The sequence below is a fragment of the Rhinolophus sinicus genome, linkage group LG03 (assembly GCF_036562045.2).
Source record: "Rhinolophus sinicus isolate RSC01 linkage group LG03, ASM3656204v1, whole genome shotgun sequence".
NCBI classification, from domain to species: Eukaryota; Metazoa; Chordata; class Mammalia; order Chiroptera; family Rhinolophidae; genus Rhinolophus; species Rhinolophus sinicus.
The window spans coordinates 168,752,740-168,776,941 of NC_133753.1; the positions used below are offsets into that span (position 1 = coordinate 168,752,740).

General features: G+C 35.5%; 1 protein-coding gene across 1 annotated transcript in view; it reads right to left on the reverse strand.

Annotated features, from left to right (window-relative positions):
• PARP8 (poly(ADP-ribose) polymerase family member 8) overlaps window positions 1-24,202 on the reverse strand; it is a 166,458-nt gene that overhangs the window by 18,210 nt on the left and 124,046 nt on the right. Inside the window, exons 12-19 of the mRNA XM_019736227.2 lie at window positions 20,188-20,313; window positions 19,110-19,674; window positions 17,795-17,845; window positions 17,594-17,689; window positions 6,857-6,949; window positions 5,935-6,060; window positions 4,641-4,706; window positions 1,743-1,810 (exon numbers count right to left, since the gene is read on the reverse strand). Coding sequence (XP_019591786.1) covers window positions 1,743-1,810; window positions 4,641-4,706; window positions 5,935-6,060; window positions 6,857-6,949; window positions 17,594-17,689; window positions 17,795-17,845; window positions 19,110-19,674; window positions 20,188-20,313 — 1,191 coding nt within the window. The remainder of the gene's footprint in view (window positions 1-1,742; window positions 1,811-4,640; window positions 4,707-5,934; window positions 6,061-6,856; window positions 6,950-17,593; window positions 17,690-17,794; window positions 17,846-19,109; window positions 19,675-20,187; window positions 20,314-24,202) is intronic.

The window sequence follows — 24,202 nt, forward strand, 5'->3', positions numbered from 1 at the left end:
TTAAAATAATCCATCAGTCACAAACATTTGCCAAATATATTTAACATTTTTTTTCTTAGCTGGCAAGTGATTGAAACTTATCTGTGCTGTGACATTAACTAAAAGGAGTAATAATTGTATTTAATTACATCATTTTGCTTTGCTTTCTGAAACAATTTAAAGAGCTTGTGTCACAAAGTGATAATATTTTATCTGAGAAAGCACAGAGTAGTTCCTTAAAACTTAAGAAATTTTTAATAATCACAATCTCAAATATCAGCAAAATGAACTTCTCTGAGTATACTTTCAAAATGATCATCTAAATATTACAAAAATTAGAACTTAGTTCATGCATCTGCTTCCTTTGCTCCTCCCTCCACTGACTAATTAAAAATGAGTTCTTAATGAAGATCTTTCTTTAAATATCTGAGAATCTCTTTGGGCTGATATATACAATGATTTATATACAAGCTGTCATTCAACATATTGAGACACTAAGTTAAAAAAATTAAATTCAGGTATCTGAAAGAACTAATTGTTTTATGTATGCAAAATAATAAGCAGGAAAAATTGTAAAATATTTTAGTAGATTTTCTTTTCCTTGAAAGAAGAGTGACTGACAGGCTGACGGAAATGATCAGAAATAATTAAAAGTTACCAATCAGGCTGACTTCAGAAAAAAAAAACTCAACAGATTAGATATTTGAGATTTGTACCTTCATTTTGAATATGACTTAATGTGAGAATTTTAAAAGGTGAAATAAAAACTATGTATTAGTTTACTGAATCTGTCAAAATTTTAATAATAGATCATAAAAGATACAAAGAAGGAAGACATCTAAACCTAATTTTTGTCTCACAAGCTTATTAGACTAAATTAAATGTATATGTGATATTGTAAAATTGTGACTGACAGTTAAGTAATCTGCAAGGTAGCCAGATTCTTTCTGCTTTGCCCATCCTTATATATATTTTTAAAACTTCCTGGTTGTAGCATGGAATAAGTCCTCATTCACGGCAACCTCTTATAATCTTTACATTTGTATTACTGCATGATAATCATGGTAAATTCCATAGTCTGAGTTTTCGTGAATTCAAGGAAACATGTACATTAAACCCTTATAAGTATGTTAGATAACTACTATTGTTTTCATTTTGCGAATAGGAAACCATGGGGTAAATTATATGATTGGAATTGTTTGTGCAAAGTGAGTTCTTAACCCACGTCTCCTATTCTTAGTCTAGCCTCCTTCTGATCTATACTGGACCAATGCACATGCCTCCCCAGGCTCATTCTGGAGCAGGGCCTCACCCGCTGTCATTAAACAAAGAGCCCATCAAATTTGTTCTGTCCTTGGTAAGGGAGTCAATTATATAAAACATACATTTTAGAAACATTTTCAATAAGTGAGTTTTATCATTTAGTCCTCAGTTAACTAGAAAATTAAATGAACCCAAAACTGCTTTACCACATAATCCAGTTAGTCGCATTTTTAAAAACTATAGACAAACTGTTGTCACATACACTGTATATTCATGCAGCGCATATGACAGCATTTTCTTCCTCTTGAGATGTACGACTTTTAATTAGAGTGAGCATCATTAAAGACTCTGGGATTGTAAAATCACCAGGCCTAAAGCTTGTAGAACTGTAGCATTGCAGGCCTTGTAAAACAAGCTATTTTTTTTTTTTTTTTTTTGTCTTAGAGCAGGCAGTAGAAAACGATGCCGTTTTCATTAAGAGGAAAACTAAAATGTTATACCATTGCAGTAGGGGATGAGCAAGGGGATCTTGTTTATCCATCTGCTTCTTGATTTCCAGATATGGTGCCTGAAAAAAAGTCATTATACTTTTTGATTTTTCATAAATATTCCCTTTTTACTTTTATTTCTTTCTGCAAAAGGATAATCACATTGAACAGGCATTGCCTAAATCTAGTTAAACTCAGAAACTTGAGGCCATGACATGGTGACAGCAACAGTTACCCTAGCTGCTCCTTCCTCCCCTCTTCTCCCTCCCCCACAGATGATGTGAACTCTGAGCTTCCACGTGGCCCAGAGGATTTCCTCTAACATTTTGCTAAGACTTTAGCCTGTTCCATGCACGAGGTCATGTCCCTAAAGGTGACCACAGGCCCTCTGCTAAGTTTTTGCTCAAGAAAACCCAAAGCTGCCGAACCACAAAAGGTACGTTGTACCAACCCACACTGTCTAACCTTTCAGTAATTTTCCACTTATCCCCCCTTTTTAATTTTCCATATCCCTGTAGCCCATTTTCACTTCTCCAGAGCCCCTTTTTGTTTCCTTTCTGTTCTCACTTCATTTTTTTTTTCACTGTCTACATGAGATTTACTTTATCTTTTTATTGAATTTATTGGGGTTACATTGATTAATAAAATTATATAGATTTCAAGTGTACAGTTCTATAATACATCACCTATATTGTGTGTTCACCACCCAGAGTCAGTTCTCCTTCCATCACCATATATTTGACCCGCTTTACCCTCTTCTACCACTTCCCTCCCCGCTTACCCTCTGGTAGCCACTAAACTGTTGTTTGTGTCTCTGGGTTTTTGCTTGTTTGTTCTCACTTTAAAAAAAAATCTCAGTCACTTTGTCTCAGTTGCAGATGAGCACAGCTCATACTGCAGTCTCCCCCCCCACTGCAGTGCTCTGAATAAAATCTGTCTTGCCACCTTTAACAAGTGGCTGGCGCTGTTTCTCTTTGATGACTGTTTTTAACTTTTAGTAACATTAAAGCAAAACTTGTAATAGCTACTACTCATATCTGAAGATATTCACTTAGGTGGCGATCTTTACAGGAGAAAATTGGACAAAATTTACATAAGAAGAGCTCTTCTCTTAAAAGTGTTTAATCAAATTTACCCAGACAATTAACCTTTTCATAGAACAAAGGTGCAATCTCTCTGTGACAATTTCAGTCTATCTATAGGGTAGCACATTCTAGAAAATAGGACAGTATAATGCTATATTTATTTGGAGAGGTTTAAAGAATTTGACGCAATAAAACCTGACAGCATCCCTATGGAGTGCACACTGAAAGAGGGTGCGAGTTATTACCACCTTGACAGTGAAGAAAACTGAGGCATCAAACCATTGGGCAAGTTGCCCAAGGTCACAGTCCACATTATTGATAAGCAAGTTACACAAGTGAGCACCTAACTTCCAAGGCTGACACTCAGTCATCTCCGCCTCCTATTAAAATAGCTTACACATGACCCAGAATAAAGGAAGCCATTTTTGGCAGAGAGCTGATCCCCGAGTCAGAGTTTGCAGCTATTTTTAAATTCAAGAATGATCTGGGTCTAGGGTACAGTATTAATATCCTACACCAAAGTCTTTGCTAACTAAAAATGTTTACTTAACATTGTGGGAAATATTGCAATAGGTTCTTCCCACCCCCAAATGGAAATGTATTTTATTGTTGTCTTTTCCTTAAGCAAATATAATAAATATTTGTTTGAAAAGAATTCACATAATACAGAAAGGTACAGGCATAGAAAAACAATGGGAAAGGATGTCAGATAAGCAAATAATGTAACTTATTAATTAAAGGTTCTCTTGTTTACCAATGTCTGACACATACTATTTGTGAATGAATGAATGAATGAATGAATGAATGAATGTTTGACTACATGAATAAATAACTATTAAAAGAATCAAGAATCAAAGTTGGGAATATAAAAATGGACTTTTGGAGTACATTTTCAAATAGAGCAGAGATGATGGCAGGGGTGGCGGGAGGAGTGGGGCATTAGCTTTGTGGGTCCTGAGACAGGAGGAAAATCCACTATTCCCTCCCCAGAGAAATACCAAGGGTAAAACTCTTCACAAGCCTGCAAGGGTCTCTGGGGGCAGTGTAAGCCTTGAAACCAACCTGTACAAACTGAATCCATAACGTGTGGTGTTGTCAATTTGAGATTACGAATTTCTATTCATAATGATGACTTTTAAACCTCTCTCCAAATCTTTGGCAGTGGCAAGGGCTCAATAATGCAATAGAATGTGCTTTTCCAAGTGCTGGACTATATATAGCCCCATGATATGTTAGACTTTCATAATAAACCCTGATCCTTGCTCATCAAACTTTTCCACCAAAACCTCCCTAATGGCCAAAAATATAAACTCATACTCTCAGAAGTCTGGCATCTTCCAAAGTTGTTTTGAGATTCGGTATTACATCTAAAATATTTATGTACAATTTAAATTTGATAAAGTGTTTGTTTTTAATTTAATATTAAAATCAAGTTTTGAAATTATTACCATAAATTAAAATTCACAATCTAGGAAGATGGTACCAGATTTAACCCTTGTCTTCATATATCCTGACATACTTACCCATATTCAAACTCTTGTCTGAGTTTGAGAGCAGAGCATTACGATTGTAGTTATGCTATTACCTTCCAACAATCACAGTGGTAGCATGTCAGTGCACTGATGTCATTTAATTAAAACATCTTAGTATAGCACACTTTTAATTTTTTTTAATGATTTTAGTTATACTCCCATATAGTAGAAAAGTATGCATTTCACTACATGGCTGGAACTCTCAGACATTTTTTTCCCCTCTGAGACATTTTTTAAATATGATTTTACTCAAGCAAAACTGAACTGTCCAAACCACAGGATGATATACTTACTTGTGTCATTTCTCTAATAGAAGTTATGCTATCCAGAGCTTTCATTACTCGATCATAGTTCTTCTTCTGTTTGAATGAGAAAAAATAGTATTCATTATAAGCCTTTGCAAGTCTGCACATTACTAGAGAAACGTATTAATTCTGTACAAGAATTTTCCATCAAGGTCAATTTGATAGCAACGACTGTGTTGTGTACATAAAAGGGAAGACTTTAATAAGATGATTCAAGGATGTAGGATTTATAACTGAGTCAGAGGGAAGAAAAAGAGAAAATGCCAGTTCTAATATAAGTACATAAAATCATGTTCAGACTACAGGAAAAAACTATAAATACAGAAAAGATATCAGGCTCCTGATTCTGGCTTTCACCACTAAAAATTAAGCCATGATGAATAAATTAAGCATACGATTCTTCTAAAATACAAAATCCACTTTAATTCTTATAATTTCATTTTGCTTTTCTTTTGATTCTTTAGTCACCCAAAGAGTATGACTAAAGTGTGAAAATAACACCGTACATTCAACTGATAATTCACTTTTAAGCATAACATAAATGTGTGCACTGTGTTACTTAAAAGGAAGGGAACTTTTTCCAAGGAAACTTTATATAGTCATTATTTCTGTAAAATGATCTCAAGATGAACAGTAGTAGAAACTAAGGCAACTTTAGCTCTCACGCAATTTGAAAATTGCATTATTTCAGAATTGTGTCTAATATCCATGGATATTTATAAAATTGTTTTCTCTAGAAATGCCAGTTGATCAGCAATATGAATTCAACTATCACTAACCTTCAGATGACTGGAGAGGGGCAGCGGGAGGGGAATGGAGGGAAGGAGGAAGTGAAAATATAACTGAAAAGGGGAAATTTGTCCTCTTATACATGGATCCTTAAAATTAAAACTTTACTAAGTTAGAATCTCAAAAAATATGTCATGAAATTAAAATGATCATATTGACCATTATTAACCAATTATTACAGCTACTTACTTACCTACCTTCCATGCAGATAGGATGTGTAAAGATAAAAATTTGAGGGGATTAAATGGGCCTAGTTTCATGAAGATCCAGTTCTGAAAATGATTTTAAAGGGCAAAATGATAGGGGAAGTAAGAGGTGGAAGCAAATCAAGTTTGTGGAAAAAGAATCCTGTTTACTAAATGGAAACAGAGTCTATGACAGGTGATGGATATGCTTGATGAGGTGGTGGTTTTGATACAGAGAAAGAGAATGAAACCAAAATCTCAGTTATTGTTAAAGGAGCCTGCGGGTGGGGTGCTAGGTAACTACTCACCCTGGGGTTGAAGGCCAGCATCTGAGGGTCGCTAGGATCTACCACAGAAGGATATGGCTCAAAAATGACAACTTTTCTCGGAGATTCCAACGCAGACCTACACATGGATACTAGCAGATCTACCACCTTGAAACACATACAGAAGATCGTTACGATCCTTCTGGGTTCATCTAGTGCTTTGCCATTGTTTCTCTCACGTTAATTAATTCCTAGGAGAGACTCAAGATTGCTGTTAACTTCTCAAGTCTGTCATTTGTGGCTTTAGACCCAATTGGACCAAACATGACCATTAATTTAAAGTAACTGATATGTGTTGCTTCCAATTACTCACGTCCTAATAGCTCTTTGTCATGGACATAGATTGTGCGCTAACGTAGCTCTAGGATCTACGGCAAGACAATGAACAGGGAGACAGCTCCCTGCCTTCACAGAACTGACCTGGAATGCTTCTCCACCTCCAAATGGATTCTTCACTGGTTCTTCTATTTTTCTTCCTATGCCTACACGCTACTACTGTAAATTGAATGCTTTCTTTTTATTACATGTTTTGCCCATTGTCTTTTCATCTAAGTCTTAAAAATAAATTGGCTTCCATTCTATGGCTTCCATTCTATGGCAAATAAATTTTACATAATATATGTGCAGGGTTTCAATACCTCAACTTCGCCACAGAAGAATCACAATTATTTTCTATACAATAGAAAGTTGGTTTAATTTCTCCCTTCCGCAATTGCAAAACGACAAAACACACATTACATAAAGATAGCAGAATGTAGTTTATATCTAAAAAGTATTAAATGCCAGTTTGCTTTAACAATAAACTATCAAAAATATGCCCAAAATGGCAGAGTAAAGATAACTAATGGGTCAGAATACATTTTTTAAATCAAAACAAAGAATAACAAGTATCCTGTGTTACTACCTGAGCTCCAGTTGCTATTTCATCAGCAGCTTCATTCATTACTCCCAGGGTTTGAAAAGCAAATACACACAGCTCTCGTTCACACACAGTAGGCTACAAAAGGAAAAGAAGTCAATTACAACATGTTCTTCCATCTCCCAATTCCTAAATTTAATTTATGACATTACATTTAATGAATAGAAAATGCAAAGTTTTACAATGTTAAAAAGGAATCATATCATTTTAACAAAAATTTCTAAATTTAGGTCACAATTAGCAAACAATCATTTACTAATATAAAGTGACAAATATGATTAAGAAATCCATTTTAGTTAGTTGAGGCACATGCACTAGGAACAATTTAGTAATAGATAAAAATATCCTTAAAGGGAAACATCCATCTTTCTTGCTTAATACACATCTGCATATGAGTTACATAAAAACAGCGGATACCTAAGCTGGTGATATACTAAAAAAATGAGGTTAAACCCAAAAGCTGTGTAAAACAAATATACAAAGGAGAATTCTACCTTTTCCTGGGTAATTTTCTTTGGAAGAAATAAGCATGATTCTGCTTACTTGCTATACCCAGCTCTTGAAAGATTGGTTTTGTTGCAAAGACTTTTGACTTCAATAACCTCCTGAAGTCAGCACTGATATATACACTCTGCAATTGCTCTGGAAGAGCTCTCATCTTTCAAATCTAATATAGTGTCATTTGTTTGATTTATCTTATCTCCTGAGTTACATTGCATTAGGTAGCTGATGAAGCCTAACACGATGCAATCCATGGTGCCACCGCACAGCAGAAAGCATTTGTTAGTGCCACTGCTTCTATGCTCGCTCATTTCAGAGGATGACTTGGTCTACCGCTTAACCAGTGGGGAAGTATGGCCCCATTCTGAACATCCTTTATATTCAGAATGGGCTCATAGGGTGACTTTGTGGACACAAAGCATGGCCAATCACAAAAGGTTTCTGGCTGATGTTCCCCTAAGAGAATTTTAGAAAAAAAGAATTGATATATTTCCTTTGTCAGCCTTGAAAGTGCAGTTTCATTCCATTTCAGAAACATCATAAAAGCTATCTATGGGGGGAAATTGAAGAAAAGTTCTTCATTCAGACTCAAGAGATACACATTACTATATATATTCGGATATACTAAGAGCAGACTGTGCAATTTCTACTATTTCTTTTACTTGAGTGTTTAAGCTATTCTTAATATTCTTATATTTTTTGTGTGTCTGTGTACACGTATGGTTCATCCTCAATTTCCCCCACTGATACTGGGTTCTTTTGTTAACTTTCTGGGAGTATGGTATGGTCTGAAATAATAATACCAATCATTTGTAGCATATTTATTATGGCATCAAAGAGTAATATTGGTGTTTGAGTGTAATGAAACTATATACAAATAAGAATCCAGGGAGACGATCAACCTTTGAAATCATAAAGGGCCCTGGGAATTAATTCATGTATCAGTTACCCATACTTCACTGAATAAGTAAACAGAGACACAAAGGGACTTTGTTTTTAATACTTCTGTCAAGTAATTGTATAATTTTTATGACTAAAATCCATCAGTCCCAAAGCTGAATAATAGGATAAGCCTCATTTAGTGTATGTATTTTTTTTATTTGAATCTTGGACAATCAATTATATTCACTTTGTGATCATTTGAATATGTATTATGTATGTTTGCATGCGTGTGTTCACACATTCCAGGGACTGTAACACTAGAAATGACCTTCTCAATACCAAATTGTTGCCTTAAACAATGAAAAGTGAAAATGAAATAAAATAATCCGCTATACTAGATTGGAAGAATAATTTTTTGAAATTTTAATATAGGAAAAAATTTAAATATTTAAGGAAAAAGGTAAGTTATTCACACACATCTCTATCAATACACTCTGTGTCCAATTCTAGGTATTTATGTGATGCCCTGACTTTGTCTCAAATGATTTTTACCATTTTTACACAGCCCTCCTATTCTTTATCTTGGGTAACAAATAAGCAACATTTCAATGCTTTCTATAGTGCTTTCTTCTGTATTTCTTTCATCCTACTCCTGGTTTACATTCAAACCTCTAAATGTCAAAATCACATGGACTTGCCAACTGACCCATTATTTTAAATAATAAGTCTATATTCCTCATGATAAAGCTGTGGCTTGATACTTTATGGACACTTCCTGTCTTTCTTGCATCTTTGTCGTTGAAAAGTGACCTCTCTTTCCCATACCCTAACATGTAAGGCCGATTTCTAGGAATATCCTGTTACTGCAACTGTTTGAAGAAGGAAATCAGGTACCCTAGAAAACTTTCTGGGGAAATTGGTTTTTTTTGCTATCATACTGAAAAATTAGAAGTATAAGTACACATTACGTTCTTATAAAAATAATTTTATCTTCCCTTTTTTTAAAAAAAATAGCAAGTATAGTGGTAGTAATATTTCAATTAATTTATATACTATATTAATACTATACTAAGTAAATAATAAGCAAATTCCAGTGAATTTTTAAAATAACAATTCTACATCACAGTTTTACTAGACTGTTCAATACAATATTCAGGATGTAGTTAGTTAATTTTGACATCAACATTTGCAAACTAGTTTTTGTAGACTACTGACCCTCCCTCTCCCATGTTTATCCACACTCTGAGAGAAGTTAAAAATGTCAACACAAGATGGCACACTAAAAGGAAGTTTTGAAATACTAAGTAATCAAGATTAGATGTGTCTCACGGCTCACAGAAAGCACATCCTATTCAAGGAAGAGAAACTGAATTAATCTTGCTTAATGAAGTAAGTAGTTAAATTGTGGATTAGCATTCTCCTAACTTGAGCCGACTCCCGGCCAATGACCTGCACCCAACAAATTCTGCTATTACTCTATATACAGAGAAAACTCTAGCATTAATTCCAAACAGAACAGTCATTTAATAGGTGTTACTCGTCAGTGAAATGATGTGTTTCATTACAATAATGCAAAGTGTGTATGCCTAAATGTAACAAAATGTTTACAGTATTTACTAATTCACTTTTGATTTTACAATAAATTATTATAGTTTCAACTTGTAAAATGTTATCTATTCTTCACGTTATATTACACTACCTTCAAGAAATTAGTTCCTATAATTTAAACTGTAAAACCATGGCATGTCTCTCTTGCCATTACACAGACAATGTATTTGCAATATAATATTCATTATACAACTTTTAGAAACATGGGGAAATTTGTATGTCCCTAAGCTAAAATTTGTTTTAGAAGTTTTCAAGCTAAGATGAATACATTTTTAATTTGACTTGAATCAAAACAATTTAAATATGAGCAGTAAAAGCATCTTTCAAACAATGTTTTTAAGCCCTACAGAATATTTTAGAACCTAACTGCATTTTAAAAACTGTTTTCCATGAATTTAAAGTACTTCCTATTGAAAACAGAAACAATACAACTGAAGAGAAATCTACGTATTTATATATAGCATGGTATAGATAATTGGTTTTCAAACATTTTTTGCCAGTCTTTTAGCTAAAAAAAAAAAAATTCATGTAAACCCAATACATAACAGATAAAAAGTAGGTATTAGTCCAGCTGAAGAACATGTGCACCATTAGGTTTTTCTACCTGAAAAATGGATAAAAAAAATCACAGCTAGCTCACCAGGTTGATAAGAGGACCAAGAGAAAGAGAACCAAGTGAGATAAGGTTTATAAAATCTCCTTGAGGTATCGAGAGGTGTTTAAATATTAGCAATATATGGTCACTTGGCATAGCTCTTTTTCGTGTTTTAACTCAATGTACGAGCATACACAAAAATGAATGTTTAATAGAAATTTGCACTGAAGCACATTATGAAGTAGTATTTTTATTTTTGTATCCATAGTTTATCAAAACTCTTAATTTATTGCTAAAAAATAAATTAACAGTGTGAATACAAATTCGTAATTTAAAAATTAGTGTTGGAAATGTGAGAATAATTAAGAGTATCTACTAGAATGCGAACTGAAATAAGTCACACAGAGAAAGACAAATACCATGTGATCTCACTTATATGTGGAATCAAAAGAACAAAATAAACAGAAACAGACTCATAGATACAGAGAACAAACCGATGGTTGCCAAATGGGAGAGGGGTTCAGATGTTGGGTGAAAAAAGTGAAAGGGATAAGAAGTACAAATTGGCAGTTAGAAAACATAGGGATATAAAGTACACTATAGAGAATATATACTTGATAATACTGTAATAACTATGTATAGCGCCAGGTGGCTACTAGACTAATTGGGGGATCATTTCGTAAATTACATAAATGTCTAACCACTATGCTGTACACTGGAAACCAATATAAAATAATACTGAATGTCAACTGTAATTGAAAAAATGAAAAAAAAAAAAAGCTAATCTCAACAATAAATTCTTCAAGATTAAAAAAAAGATTATCTACTAGAAACATAGAACTTACAAACATTTAATTCTCTCTAGAAACATTGTAGACACATTTGGGGCGGGGAAAGACTGTCCATTGAGAAAGACAGGAATCCCACAGAAATCAAGGCACATCTACAATATGACAGGATCAGGCCAGATTAGGCCTCAACCCATGGTGATCCCTATTATCTCACAGACTAAAGTTGTTTGAGCATTAAAACCAATTTCTACTCAATTTGGATGTAAAAGAAAACTCCTATTTTTAACTAAAAGCTTTTTGACATAATTTTTATTTAGTTTAGCCTATATTTCAGAACTTGTTTAACTTCCATGACTTCAGGGGTGGGGAAACAGGAAGGAGTAAATTGTGCTTCTTCACCCATTCTTCAATGTCAGACTTAAATACAAGACCTACCTGCTTTCCCTCTTAGGAGGTAAAATGGGACATATCCAAGTTTATCCACATGTTCAGTTTCTCAAGAATTTTCATAGGAATGCCTTAAACTATGACTAAATTGTAACGGTATTTTTAATTTCAATCTGAAAATAAGAACCTTGGTGACAAGTATTTGTCTAAGGTCCACAGTAAGGTTAGATACACAAATATGGATTCTCAGGTTTCCTGGTTGACTTGCTTTGGTAGGACTGGGCATGATTCTCAAATGGTGACAGCAGACACTCAGGGCTGATCATTCCACTCAGAGCAAGTAATCTGGTACTCTTCGCGTGACAGAAGAAGAGAATGATTCACAATTCCAATTCTCATATCATACACTGACGTGGGAAATGGGAAAGTCTATTAACCAGGGACACACAGAATGATTGCCAAGTATCAATGACAAATTCCAACTTTGTAGGTACATTGATGTGCATAGCCATGTGTTTTGCTCCGACAGAGTCCAGCAGCGCATGTACAGATTTCAAAGAAGAAAATGAATGCATCCATCCAGGATTGGAGTGTTGAAGATGAGTATAACAAAAAAACAAGGGCACTAGGGATTTAGAGGCTGGTAAAACTGGCCGATTCTGTCAATGAAACCTTGTTTTCTTGCTTTGCAAAACGACTTGAAGACACCATCAACATTTAAAAAGCTTCTCTGAAACAGTTTGCTGAATTCACACACTAGCTGATTCCAAAATATAGTGAACCAGTGATCTGGTTTTCTGATAGCAATCCAAACTGTACTGCCAAACTCAAAATTGGGCGTCTCTGAACAATCCTCCTGATGTTAATGTGAGTTTTATGCAGATTCAGTGTTACATGTCAGAACTCAAACCTGGGAGTAATATTTATAAACTCTGTAAACAAAAAAAGAAAATCGGAGCAACCTAGTATTTCTAAGTAAGTAGTTTAGTTCCCTATGTAGCAGAAAGTGAGACATGCTTATCCAGACCTTTCTGAGTAAAGTGGCAGAATAGTACAAGTAGATCAAAATTTTTTGGAAAATAGAGATAAAAGGGGGCCATGTGATATAAAAAACAGGCTTAGATAAAAGAGAAAAAAATATAAGAAACAGTGAATTTTTAAAGAGAAAGAGCTAACAAATGTAATAAAAATTAGACCTAGAATTCTATGGGAACCCAAGAGTTTTATCTCATGTATTTAATCACCAACTGGGGTAGAACTTACTCCATATTTCTAGAATTTATTACAGTTTGTAACATGTCATAAGGTGATTGCAAGTTTATTAATACCCTATAAGAAATTATATTTGTAATAATTTTTATACATTACTATTAAAATTACAGTAAAACATTGCAATGTAAATATAAGCAAGATACAGAAAAAATGAGTATGCCTGATTTAGGTGAAACATCTGTTTAACAGAATCAAGAGGCAGTTCTTTCTGTTTACTCTCTTCCTTTGAATATGAAACCATTTCTTTGATTTTCTTTTTCTGATCTTATGTCATGTCACTTACCTTAGTATTTAAGAAACCAAAGTAATTTTTCTGATTTCGTTAGCTATCAGTCTGACTCATCACAACATGAAACCATGTGATAACTAGCTATATTTATTTAGAAAATGTTGTTTTCTCTCTTGTATGCAAAAGCACTTCTACTTCTAGACAGACACAGCGAACTTCATTGGTGCTAAATGATATAAAGTAAAACAAAATTTGAAATAAGGCACAGGGAATACTAACAGCAACTATGAGATTTCTATCACTTACTATAGGAATGAACTCCAGTAATTAAACCACAAAGAGTGAAGGAAGCCCCAACAACACGTGTAGTAAATTTCCAGGATGTAAAAGAAGGCAATTCAAGTACATGAATCAGAGTACCATCATGATTAAGAACCATTCTGCCAGGCTTCAAATCCTGTCTCTATCATGTACTACCGTGTTTCCCAGAAAATAAGACCTAGCCGGACCATCAGCTCTAATGCGTGTTTTGGAGCAAAAATTAATACAAGACCCGGAATCATATCATATCATATCATACCTGGTCTTATAGTAAAATAAGACCGGTCTTAATTTTTGCTCCAAAAGACGCATTAGAGCTGATGGTCTGACTAGGTCTAATTTTGGGGGAAACATGGTAGCAGCATGACATTGAATAAATTACTGTTTTTCTCATCTGTAAAGCAGGGATATTAATAATACCCACTTCATGAGGTTATTATGAGGATTAAATTAGATAATCCATGTAAAGCACTTTGGACACATAAAAAGCACTGAAAAAGCACATGCCATTAGTAATATTACTATTCTTTTCTTCAGCAGAAACGGCATTGCATGGATCAAGCAATAGATCCACAGGTGGACACTGACATTAAAAATGCACCTCCTTAATGGAATACATTGAGGTGACCAAAGGATTCTCCCTATTTTCATGATAACATACATTTCCACGCAGCAAATAAAAATAACTTACACAAATATTTGATAAATAAATGGTGATTTAGTTAATTAGGTTTCAAAACAAAAATATATCTCTTTGAGAGAAAAGTTGACTGGCAAAAAAATAGCGTATGGGTGGCAGAAAAACTTTTTTCTAAAATATATTTTCCCGTAAACAAATAAAATGAAACAAATATCATAAAACCTGATAGATGATTATATTCATAAATGACTATTGTATATGTTTGTTAAAGCATATATCTTGAAATAAAATGGACTTAAATGTAAAATATAAACTATAAAACTCTTAGAAGGAAACCTAGGTGTAAATCTTGGTGACCTTGAATTAGGCAACAGTTCAACTGATAAATTTGGACTCCATTAAAATGAAAAACTTTTGTGTGTCATAGGAGCACAAAATAGAGTATATAAATGTCATATTATTGTACACCTGAAAGTTGTATAATGTTATTAATCAATGTTACTCCAATTCATTTCATAAAAAATTGTTTAAAAAAGAAAACCCACAAAATAGGAGAAAAATTTTGCAAATCATGTATCTAAAAAGGATATAGTATTCAGAACACCAAAAAATTCTTACCAATAACAAAAAAGAACAAACAACCCAGTTTAAAAATAGGCAACGAATTTGAACAGACAATTCTCCAAAGAAGATATACAAATGGCCAATAAGCACACGAAAATCTGCTCAAAGTCATTAGCCATTAGGGAAGTACAAATCAAAACCAGTATAAGATACCATTTCACACACTTAGGATGGCTACAAAAAAAGAGAGAATAACAAATGTTGGTGAAGATGTTGAGAAATCGGAACCATCATACACTGCTGGTGGGAACATAAAATGGTTTAGCCACTGTCAAAAACAGTTTGTAGTTCCTCAAAAAGTTAAACAGAGTTAACATGTCCCAGAAATTCCATTAACCAATGAATGCATGAATAAATGTCGTTCATCCATATAGTGTAACATTATTCCACCATAAAAAGGAACAAAGTACTGATGCGTGCTACATGGATGAATCTTGAAAACAATATACTAAGTTAAAGAATCCCCACACAAAAGGCCACATAATGTATGATTACATTTATATGATATGTCCAAAACAGGCAAATAGATTAGTGATTGCCAGGGTATGAAGGGAAGGGAAAATTTGGAGTGACTGCTAACAATTACAGTTTCTTTTTTGGGGTGACAGAAATGTTCTGAAATTAGGTAGTGGTAATGGTAGTACAACATTGTGAATATACCAAAAACCAGTAAACTGTATACATTAAAATAGTGAATTATGTTATATGAATTTTATCTTCAATTGTAGACAAAGCTTTCAAATTGGATAATTCTCCCCAAAATGCACATATGTACATCAATTCCTATGTCATACTCCCTCAAGCATTCCTGAATGTGTTAGTGAGTTGGCATTTTTTGAAACCTTTACTCTGATTCTCCACATGCCACCATATATCTCTCCTAATTAAGGACTACCCTCCCCTCTCTCTATTAAGCATCTTAAGTTGTGTGGTTTTGAAGAAACAGTTTAGAAGTTATATATATATTTATATCTACATTTATGTCATATAGATGACGTATGATACAGATGTCGATGGATAAAGAGTGTCATGGAGGGTCTCGGTCCCCGCTCCCCAGCCCCATAGAGCTGAAAGGAGTCAGCCTCAAGCAGCCACATGAAGTCCTAGAGGGACACAGGTTGCACTTTCCCGGACTTCTCCTTTAGGCTTCACCGGAATTGCTGTTCCAGACGCAACTGTTTTCAAAATTCCAACAAGAGTGCATTGGGTTGTCGGTCTATTTTTTCCCAATCAATCCCTGCTGCCACAAGATCGTGCCACATCTACATGTGTGTTACTCTCTGAGGCCCGGAACCTCGCCCCCTTACTTTTGATTTGGGCTTCTAGGTCTTAACTTCTCGGACCTCCTGTCTTAACTTCTCTTGCCGCCAGCTTTCAACATCCCCCAGGGTGGCCATGGCAGTGGTTAACTTCATGGATCCGCCGCCCCACATAGGATGTAAGAATGGCAACCAAGGATCCAAAAGCACTTGCAGGGGCAGTATCCAAAACCAGATCTCTCATGCTGGTTGTAAAACGTTTGTCATCCAGCCCCCGCATATTAAGGTTGAACATAGCATGTCTCATAGCCATTTAAGGGATGATTTGAGTAAATTCCATGTACGATTGACATTTACTCACAGTGTCTGGCAGCTCACCAGCCTGTCCCCATACTGTGCGTACCGCAGTAGTGAGCCACTCCATTAGCGTGTGGTTGCCCTGGTCTTGGGCCAACCTATGGCAATTCTGTAACCTTTGTCGCAGGGACGGATGCACTGTCAGGGAGCCTAGCTTTTCCATTTCGCCTGGGGAGCAGAGAATGCGGTCTGCCCCCTTATAAACGTAGTAGCCATCTATATCCTTCCAGCCCTCCTCGGGGGTCCAACTCCTTAGAACAGTGGCTACCAGGTACCACACACTGTGTGGGGGCCACCTGTCCTCCTGCCCAGAGTCAGACACCATTCCTACCTGGCCAAAATCCTGCTTACCGCACCAGGTGTCCGACTAGGTATAGGCCTCTGTGTAAGATGTCTGTAACCCTCGGAGCCTACAACAGCAGCAGACCACCAAAAGGAAGGTGACGCCCTTCATGGCCAACAGGGTGGCATGCCATATGGAGGCTACAGAGGCCCACCAATTCACTGAGGGGTCACGTTTCTCCCAGGCAGATTGCGTTTCCTGCTCTCAGTGCTGCTCCTCATGGGCTTCCTGAGACTGAGTGTTCATACGCACAAACTGCTCCACCATCTTTCGGAGAGTTTTGGCTGGCACCAGACCCTGCTCGCTGCACCATGTGTCATGTGGGGACTCTGGTCCCACTCCCCGTATAAGAACACAGGACATGGTGAGGCCAAAAAGGAACACCAATGGAGCCATGGATAAGGGGTTCATACCACTATAATCTCGCTGGCGACTGGGATGGCGACACACGGAGCAGGAGCCGCACAATCCGCAACCTGCCGTCCACTTCTCTGCCAACCATCCCACCAACCAGCCAACGTAGCCACAGCAGTTATATCAGTGGCTAATTGGCTAACTGGTTACAGCTGACGGTCATCTTCTACCTCAGCCAGCACCTTTCCACATGAGGCCGAGAGCCTGGAAACTGCTCTCTGGGACTCTGTCTCCACAAAGAGATAGGTACAGATAAATGGATAGAAAGAGAGATGATAGTACGTGTAAGAATTACAGTAAGAAATATTTTCCTAATATGAAACTACTTGTTCTTTCAATAGTGATTCATTTGTCAAAATCATACCACTTTGTGTATTAAATATATGCTAAACAAAGAGTATTTACTATAAATGCAATTATTTACTTATTTATTTTTGTATCTTAACCCTTTTCACTTACATGCTATATCAATGCTGACACACTATGAACGAGAACTTACCCTAAGCATGGGGCCATTTTGAAACACGTGCGGCTCGTCACAAACCACACAGTATTCATTCAATACAGGGATCCGCTGTTCAGCAAACTCAATTGTCTGAATAAAACAATAAAGATAAATAATTAGGTCAAGTTCATAAATGATTCGAACACCCACTAAAAGCTAAAATACTTCTACAACAGTTAGAGTCTTGGCTCATACCTGCACCAGGAAGCCGCGGTCTCGTATTGGAATGCATTTGGCACCATTTGGCTATAAAAAGCAAAGTAAAAGAACAAAGTAATTGTTTTAATTAGGAAAATATATAAATTATGGCCTTTTACTTTGTGCAACAGTGAATACAGATATGATCTTTCTAAGATCACCTGTTAAATGAGTTAAGTCACTGATAATGATATTGAGATTTTAGAACTTCTGATTACAATACACTTGCTCCGATTACTATTGCAAACTTAATAAATATTCTTAATTTCTGATCTTCTAGTAAAAATTATTGGCATCTTTACATAATTACAAAAATTTATCTTCTCTATTACTCATTGTCAAATGTTACCACCTCCTCATTTAGAGTACTTCAATCTTATTTTAAAATCAAATAGAATTATTCCTCCAAGGACATATTATCAGACAGCTACTGAAAAGGGCACTACAACACTCAGCTATTATGTTATGCTTAACAATAGGTACTGCTTAACTGAGGAGAATAGCAAGACATTTTCTTTTACAGACTATCTGAGATTATCTTTCTCAGATGTAACTACCGTGTTTCCCCAAAAATAAGACCTAGCCGGACCATCAGCTCTAATGCGTCTTTTGGAGCAAAAATATAAGACCCAGTCTTATTTTACTATAACATAAGACTGGGTATAATATAATATAATAATATATAATATAATACCAGGTATAATATAATACCAGGTCTTATATTAATTTTTGCTCCAAGATGCATTAGAGCTCACGGTCCGGCTAGATCTTATTTTCGGGGAAACACAGTAACAGCTTTAAGTGAGGCAAAGAAATACATATAGCTGAAAGTGTTGCTTTTCTTTACAAGTAATGGTGCTCATGGGGAAAATTTGCCTCTTATATATAACAGATAGGACATCACTCTTAATTTAATTAATAGACAAACTTTGTCTACTACTAATGTGAGAAAATTAGTGATCAGCTAAACCTACTTCATAAAATATTAAAATTCTAGCTTGCTTAAAGGATAAGCTTTGTGAACTCTATTGACTTCTTTACATTTTTACTAGCATTCATTACCATGACAGGAATTTGGACTGGACCTCAAATCAATAGCTACCTTTATATTTTTTCAGAGTTTAAATGAACATTCCAGTAGTACTCGTAGCAACTGTCTGGTGTGCAAAATAGTATTTTGAGACAACAGTACATTTTTATAAACAAAAACAATCTTGCTTCTTTCCTCTATCAGATCTCTACTCATCTCTAGAAAACCTCTACTGCACCTTAGCTTAACAGTTAAGAACTCAAGATGAAAATATTTACGCACAGCAGGCTGGGAAGATGAAGATGAAGATGGTGTTAAGATACCAATAAGCCCTGAGGTAAGAGAGAGCCTCCTGCCCTCTGCGTTAGGTTCCTTGAAAAGCTCAGTTTTGGATGACTTGGGGGCACTGGAGTAAGACTTGCTGAGCAACTTGTGATTTTTCAGCCCATATAATTCTTCCATTCTGAGATTACTAGAGTAGGATCTGCTCAGCAGTTTGTGGGGCTTCAAGTTGGTGTTGTGCTCACAGCGTGGATCTCCAGAACAAGATCGAGTCAATAGTTTATGCGACTTGAGCGTGAGGCAGTCCTCTTGCTTGACAGCAGTAGGGCAGGGACGGTTCAAGAGTTTGTGCGACTTAATCGTCGTCACCGCCTGCTCAGCCCTGGGGTCACTGGACAGAGAGCGACCAAAGGTCCTGTGCGACTTGGTGGCGCACACGTCATCTGTCTTGACGGTGCTGGAACAAGTCCTCCGTAGTAACTTATGCGTTTTGGAGATTCCATCTTGCTCAGATTTCAGTTTGGATTTGCTTTTACCACAACCGGGGGGAGGATAACTTGGCGACCTTCAAAATTGAATAATAATTAATACAGGGCAAATGAGGAGTATAACAGACCATGGAGAACACGTGTTGACTCAATCAATTCAACCATGTTATAAATACCACTGTATTTTCATACAGCCTAGCCAGCTAAAATTGAAATCAAAAGTGTGCAGAATGATCACAGGGAACTGAATTGTATTTTTCCTGAAAAGCAAAAAAAGATTATCAGGTCTTTTTTCCCTCTTACTTATCCCAGAGTCCTATATGGAACTACTTTTGGTAGAGAAAACTCTGTGATTAGAGAGCAAAGAATGTAATTTGAGTAACTTTAACTCATGTTAAGGAAACAAAAATGCTAAACATAGAAATGAGTATCTATGTTTTTGATGAAATGCACGTCGCTTAGTCCATTTTATTAAGTCATAAAGAAAATAAACAGATGCCAAGACTATAGAAAGGATGCTTTGAACTGAAAAACAATGGAATATTACGTGCTCAGCATTTAGTAACACGATGAAGTTGTCTGTTACCCACCTGCGCAAGGTAGAAAATAAATGCAGGGGAGACTTCACTTTCTTCTCTGACAGTTTTTTATTGTGCAGGCAATTGGATTTATCTTTGCTCTGTTTCCACTGCTGTGTAACAAATGTCTGCATGATTCTGTAAATCCAAATGTAAGTCTGTTATCACAGTTCCAAGGTAATTTAAGATTTCTGTATTATGCAGAGAACACATTTATCAAAGGAAAGCAAAACCACAGTAATTAGTGAGATCCTAATTTAAAATCATACAAGGTGTTTTCATATTTAGGAAAGCATCATACAGAACATTTTTATGACTTCACTGTGTTATTATTAATAAATTACTGATAAAATTGAAAATATAAATAATAAAAGAACTGATAGAAGAATAAGGATAAAAAGAGATTATAAACAGACAGCCTTTAGGATCAACAACTTTGACTGAAGTAGCAAAAAAAAAAACCTAAATTATTTTGTTAGTGCTAGAAACGTAGTTTGAAAAATTTTTTGTTACTATTTATATTTTTATTTATTGAGATACAAGCAAATTCAGTTTCTTTGTACTTGATTTACTTATGTACTATTCTTCATGAAAACAAAAGAAAATTGTAAACTAAGCCGGTGAAACCGACTCTGTGGAGAAATAAGAGCTCAGCAAATTTTATCTTCAGCACAGACCATGCACCTTTAAATATGTTGATGTTTAACTCCTGATATCAATATTTTCTAAATCAATATCGCTTCATCATTGTTTTGTGGTAAAGAAGTCTGGCATGTCAATTGTGACCTTAGACATAGCATTGTTTTCTGAGAAGGGCCCCCAGCTGTGATACCTTCTCTGTATCCCATCTGTCAGGTGACAATGAGGAAAGGTCCCTTACCGCTGATATTCAAGTAGATGGGAACTTTTACAATTAAACATTATGTGTGCAATAAATCAAATATTTTGATTTCCTTTCAAAAGTCAATTCAGCATTGCTTGTTTTTCATGCTCTTTTCAGTTATTTGTAACACAGACTGGTTTTGGAACAGAAAAATGGTATCAGTATTTGTTTACAATACACCAGGGAGTAAAATACGAACTCAAATATAGATTTTTTTTCTCTTTAATTCTCAGGACACCCAGAAAGCAGCTATTATCGTACATGTTCACAAATAAGGCAACAAAATCTGTCTAAGTTAGCTTGAATAATAAATGGCGGAGTGACCACACCTGTATTATGAAATACGGATTGACATTATGTTAACACATTATTCTAAAGGGTCAAGCGTGGCTCTTAGCACTAAGCCAATATTAATTCCTCAGTATATTTCAGATCTTACCAAATTAACTCAGAACACTAGAAAGCATCACTCAGACTTACTATCCCAATCTTTGTATGCTAGTTAAGATGAGTGCAGAAGAAACTGTCACATAGGGAATTATTTTGAGTCTTTTTAGCTGTAAAGGTTGTGAAGAAGAAAGGGGTGAACCTGCAATCAACGATATACAATTCCAATTCATAGTAAATTCACCTCACAGCTCAAGACAAGGGAAAATTTTTATTTTACACTTAATTTTTGAAGATTATTTTCATCCAAGATTGCAGCAAGATTTAAATGCACGGTATTAGTAATATTAGTCATCATTTCCCCGTCTTTAACCTGAAATCCCCAGTGATACCACTCCCGCTTTGTACCAAGCAGATCTGGATTCTTTTCCTCCTATGGAAAATTGCCATTTCTGTGTACCATTCCTTAATAAACTCAGCAAGTGCTTGCCTAATCTTGATAGGATAACTGGAACAAAAAGGAACAAGTCAAAATGGCTACAGTTGTTCCCACTTTCATGATCACATTAGCGTTCTAAAGGGTGACTTCAACATTTAGAACTGGCACTTCCCGAAGCTGGATACCCAGATCCCTACATGTTCTTGGGTTCAAAAGTGTTCTGTATAAGAAATTTAATTTCCTGTGTTTAATTTCAATGGTAATCTGAAATACACATATGAATACATTTGATAACAACCACCTCCTCATTTTAGAGAACCACCAGGAGAAGAATTCAGCGTTCACATTGGTGTTTGTGCTTACTATTGTGCTGGCCCAAGAAGAACTACTAAAATTGTCACTGGCTGATGATAAGAGATGAGAAAAAGACTTCGAGGTAAATTATACATTCACATCAGGTGAAGACTAGATGATGTCACAGCCAGCTATGTGAACAAAAGTTCCAAGGTCGTTCAAATAGAGAAAAGAGAGTACAGATGGGCAATATTACGATTTTCTTCATGCTGATTTCAAAAGAACTATACGCTAGAGTAAATTACTATATTCAAACTGTAGTGGTGAAACAGCATCATCAAAATAACATCATCTATCCAATTAAATTCATGTATTATTTGATATTTGAGTATTTTATTTTGATTTGCACTTAAGTTGTATTTTGGATTTTGTTTTATAAATGCAAACTCTACATATGAAGAATTTATACCTAATTTTATGTTTGTATAAATGTAAGGCAATCATGGAGATTTACAGTATTTTTTTCCCTTTTAAAAACAACTTAAGTTTGATCAATGCAAATTCAGCATCAAGTCACACACAGTTTAAGATTATTTCTATGGTCTGTGATATGCTTAGCCTTTAAATGACAGGTACCCCATATGAGGCTTATCACTACACTACAGCTCTTTTGAGTCAGTATTTTTCCTTCTGGTTCTTTCAATGCCTTCACACTCTCTCAATACTCATTCAGTGCTGAATATATATTCCAAGTCCTACATAAGGCCAAGGGATATCAAGGACTATATGAGAGATATATTAGTGGCTTTGTCAAAAGCATCGATCGGGGGTCAAATTCCTGCTCTATTGGTGTCTCACCATGCAACCTTAAACAAGTTGCTTCATCTCCTGGGCCTCAGTTACATCATGGAGGAAATGCAGGTAGTAACAGCACCTGCTTCATGGGGCTGTTGCAACAAGCAAGGGAGTTAACATGTATAAAGTGCTTAGAAGAGTGCTCCACATATAATAAGCACTGCATAAGCGTTCGCTGCTGCTACTGTTGTTAAGACTCTGTCTTATTGCCAGAAACATACCAGGTAAAGATCACAGAAAAAGTTGAATGAGTGTTTCTTACTTGCTGCAAACAAACCTGAGCAACAACAAAGGGTCTACATTGTAAATCTGCCTTCCGAACTTGCTGTATGTTTCTGGAAAAGAACCTCATTATATTTCAGTTCCTCTTGTGACTGTCTTATTGTGAGAATGAGATCAGATTTTTAAAGTCATATCACTTTAGACTAGAAGATGACCTTGAGACTCACAACCAAACCCAGTTATTTATAATTAAGGAAACTTAAATATCTATCTATAATTAGACTAATATTCATTACGCATCATTAAGAAAGGTCACGTCCATATCACCAAACTTCCCACATAACTTTACCCATAGACGTAAATAACTTTAAAAAAGTGTTAATCATTTGGATGAAAATACTAATAAAATATGTTACATATCCTGTAAGCTAGTTAATGAATACAGTGCATAGCTTTCCTTAATTTCTCAGGGTTGGAATTACACCTATTTCTTTATATGAGCTCAAATGATATACTCACAAGCCATTAAGGGTAGGAAGCTATTTATTCCTAGACTTCCGCACTTATATAATTTTTGTCTTGTTTGGATCAACCTTATTTCACTTAAAACAAAAAAAAAGTTTGTAAGTGGCTTACAAAAGTACATAAAGTAGAACTACAGATTTTAGATGATAATGATGTGTCCATGTACGTTCTCAATTGTAACAAATGTACTCGTTTGGTGTGGGATGTTGATAATAGGAAGTCATGCACGTGTGGGAGCTGGGGGTGTATGGGAAATCTCCATACCTTCCTCTCAGTTTTGCTGAGAACCCAAAATTGCTCTAAAAAATAAAGTCATTAAATACAATAATTTTTAAAAGGCAAAGGAGAAAGTTGGGTGAAGGGAAAAAAAAATAGATGTGCCAAGGTGAGGGTGGTACCCAACTTGGATGGAGTAACACAGA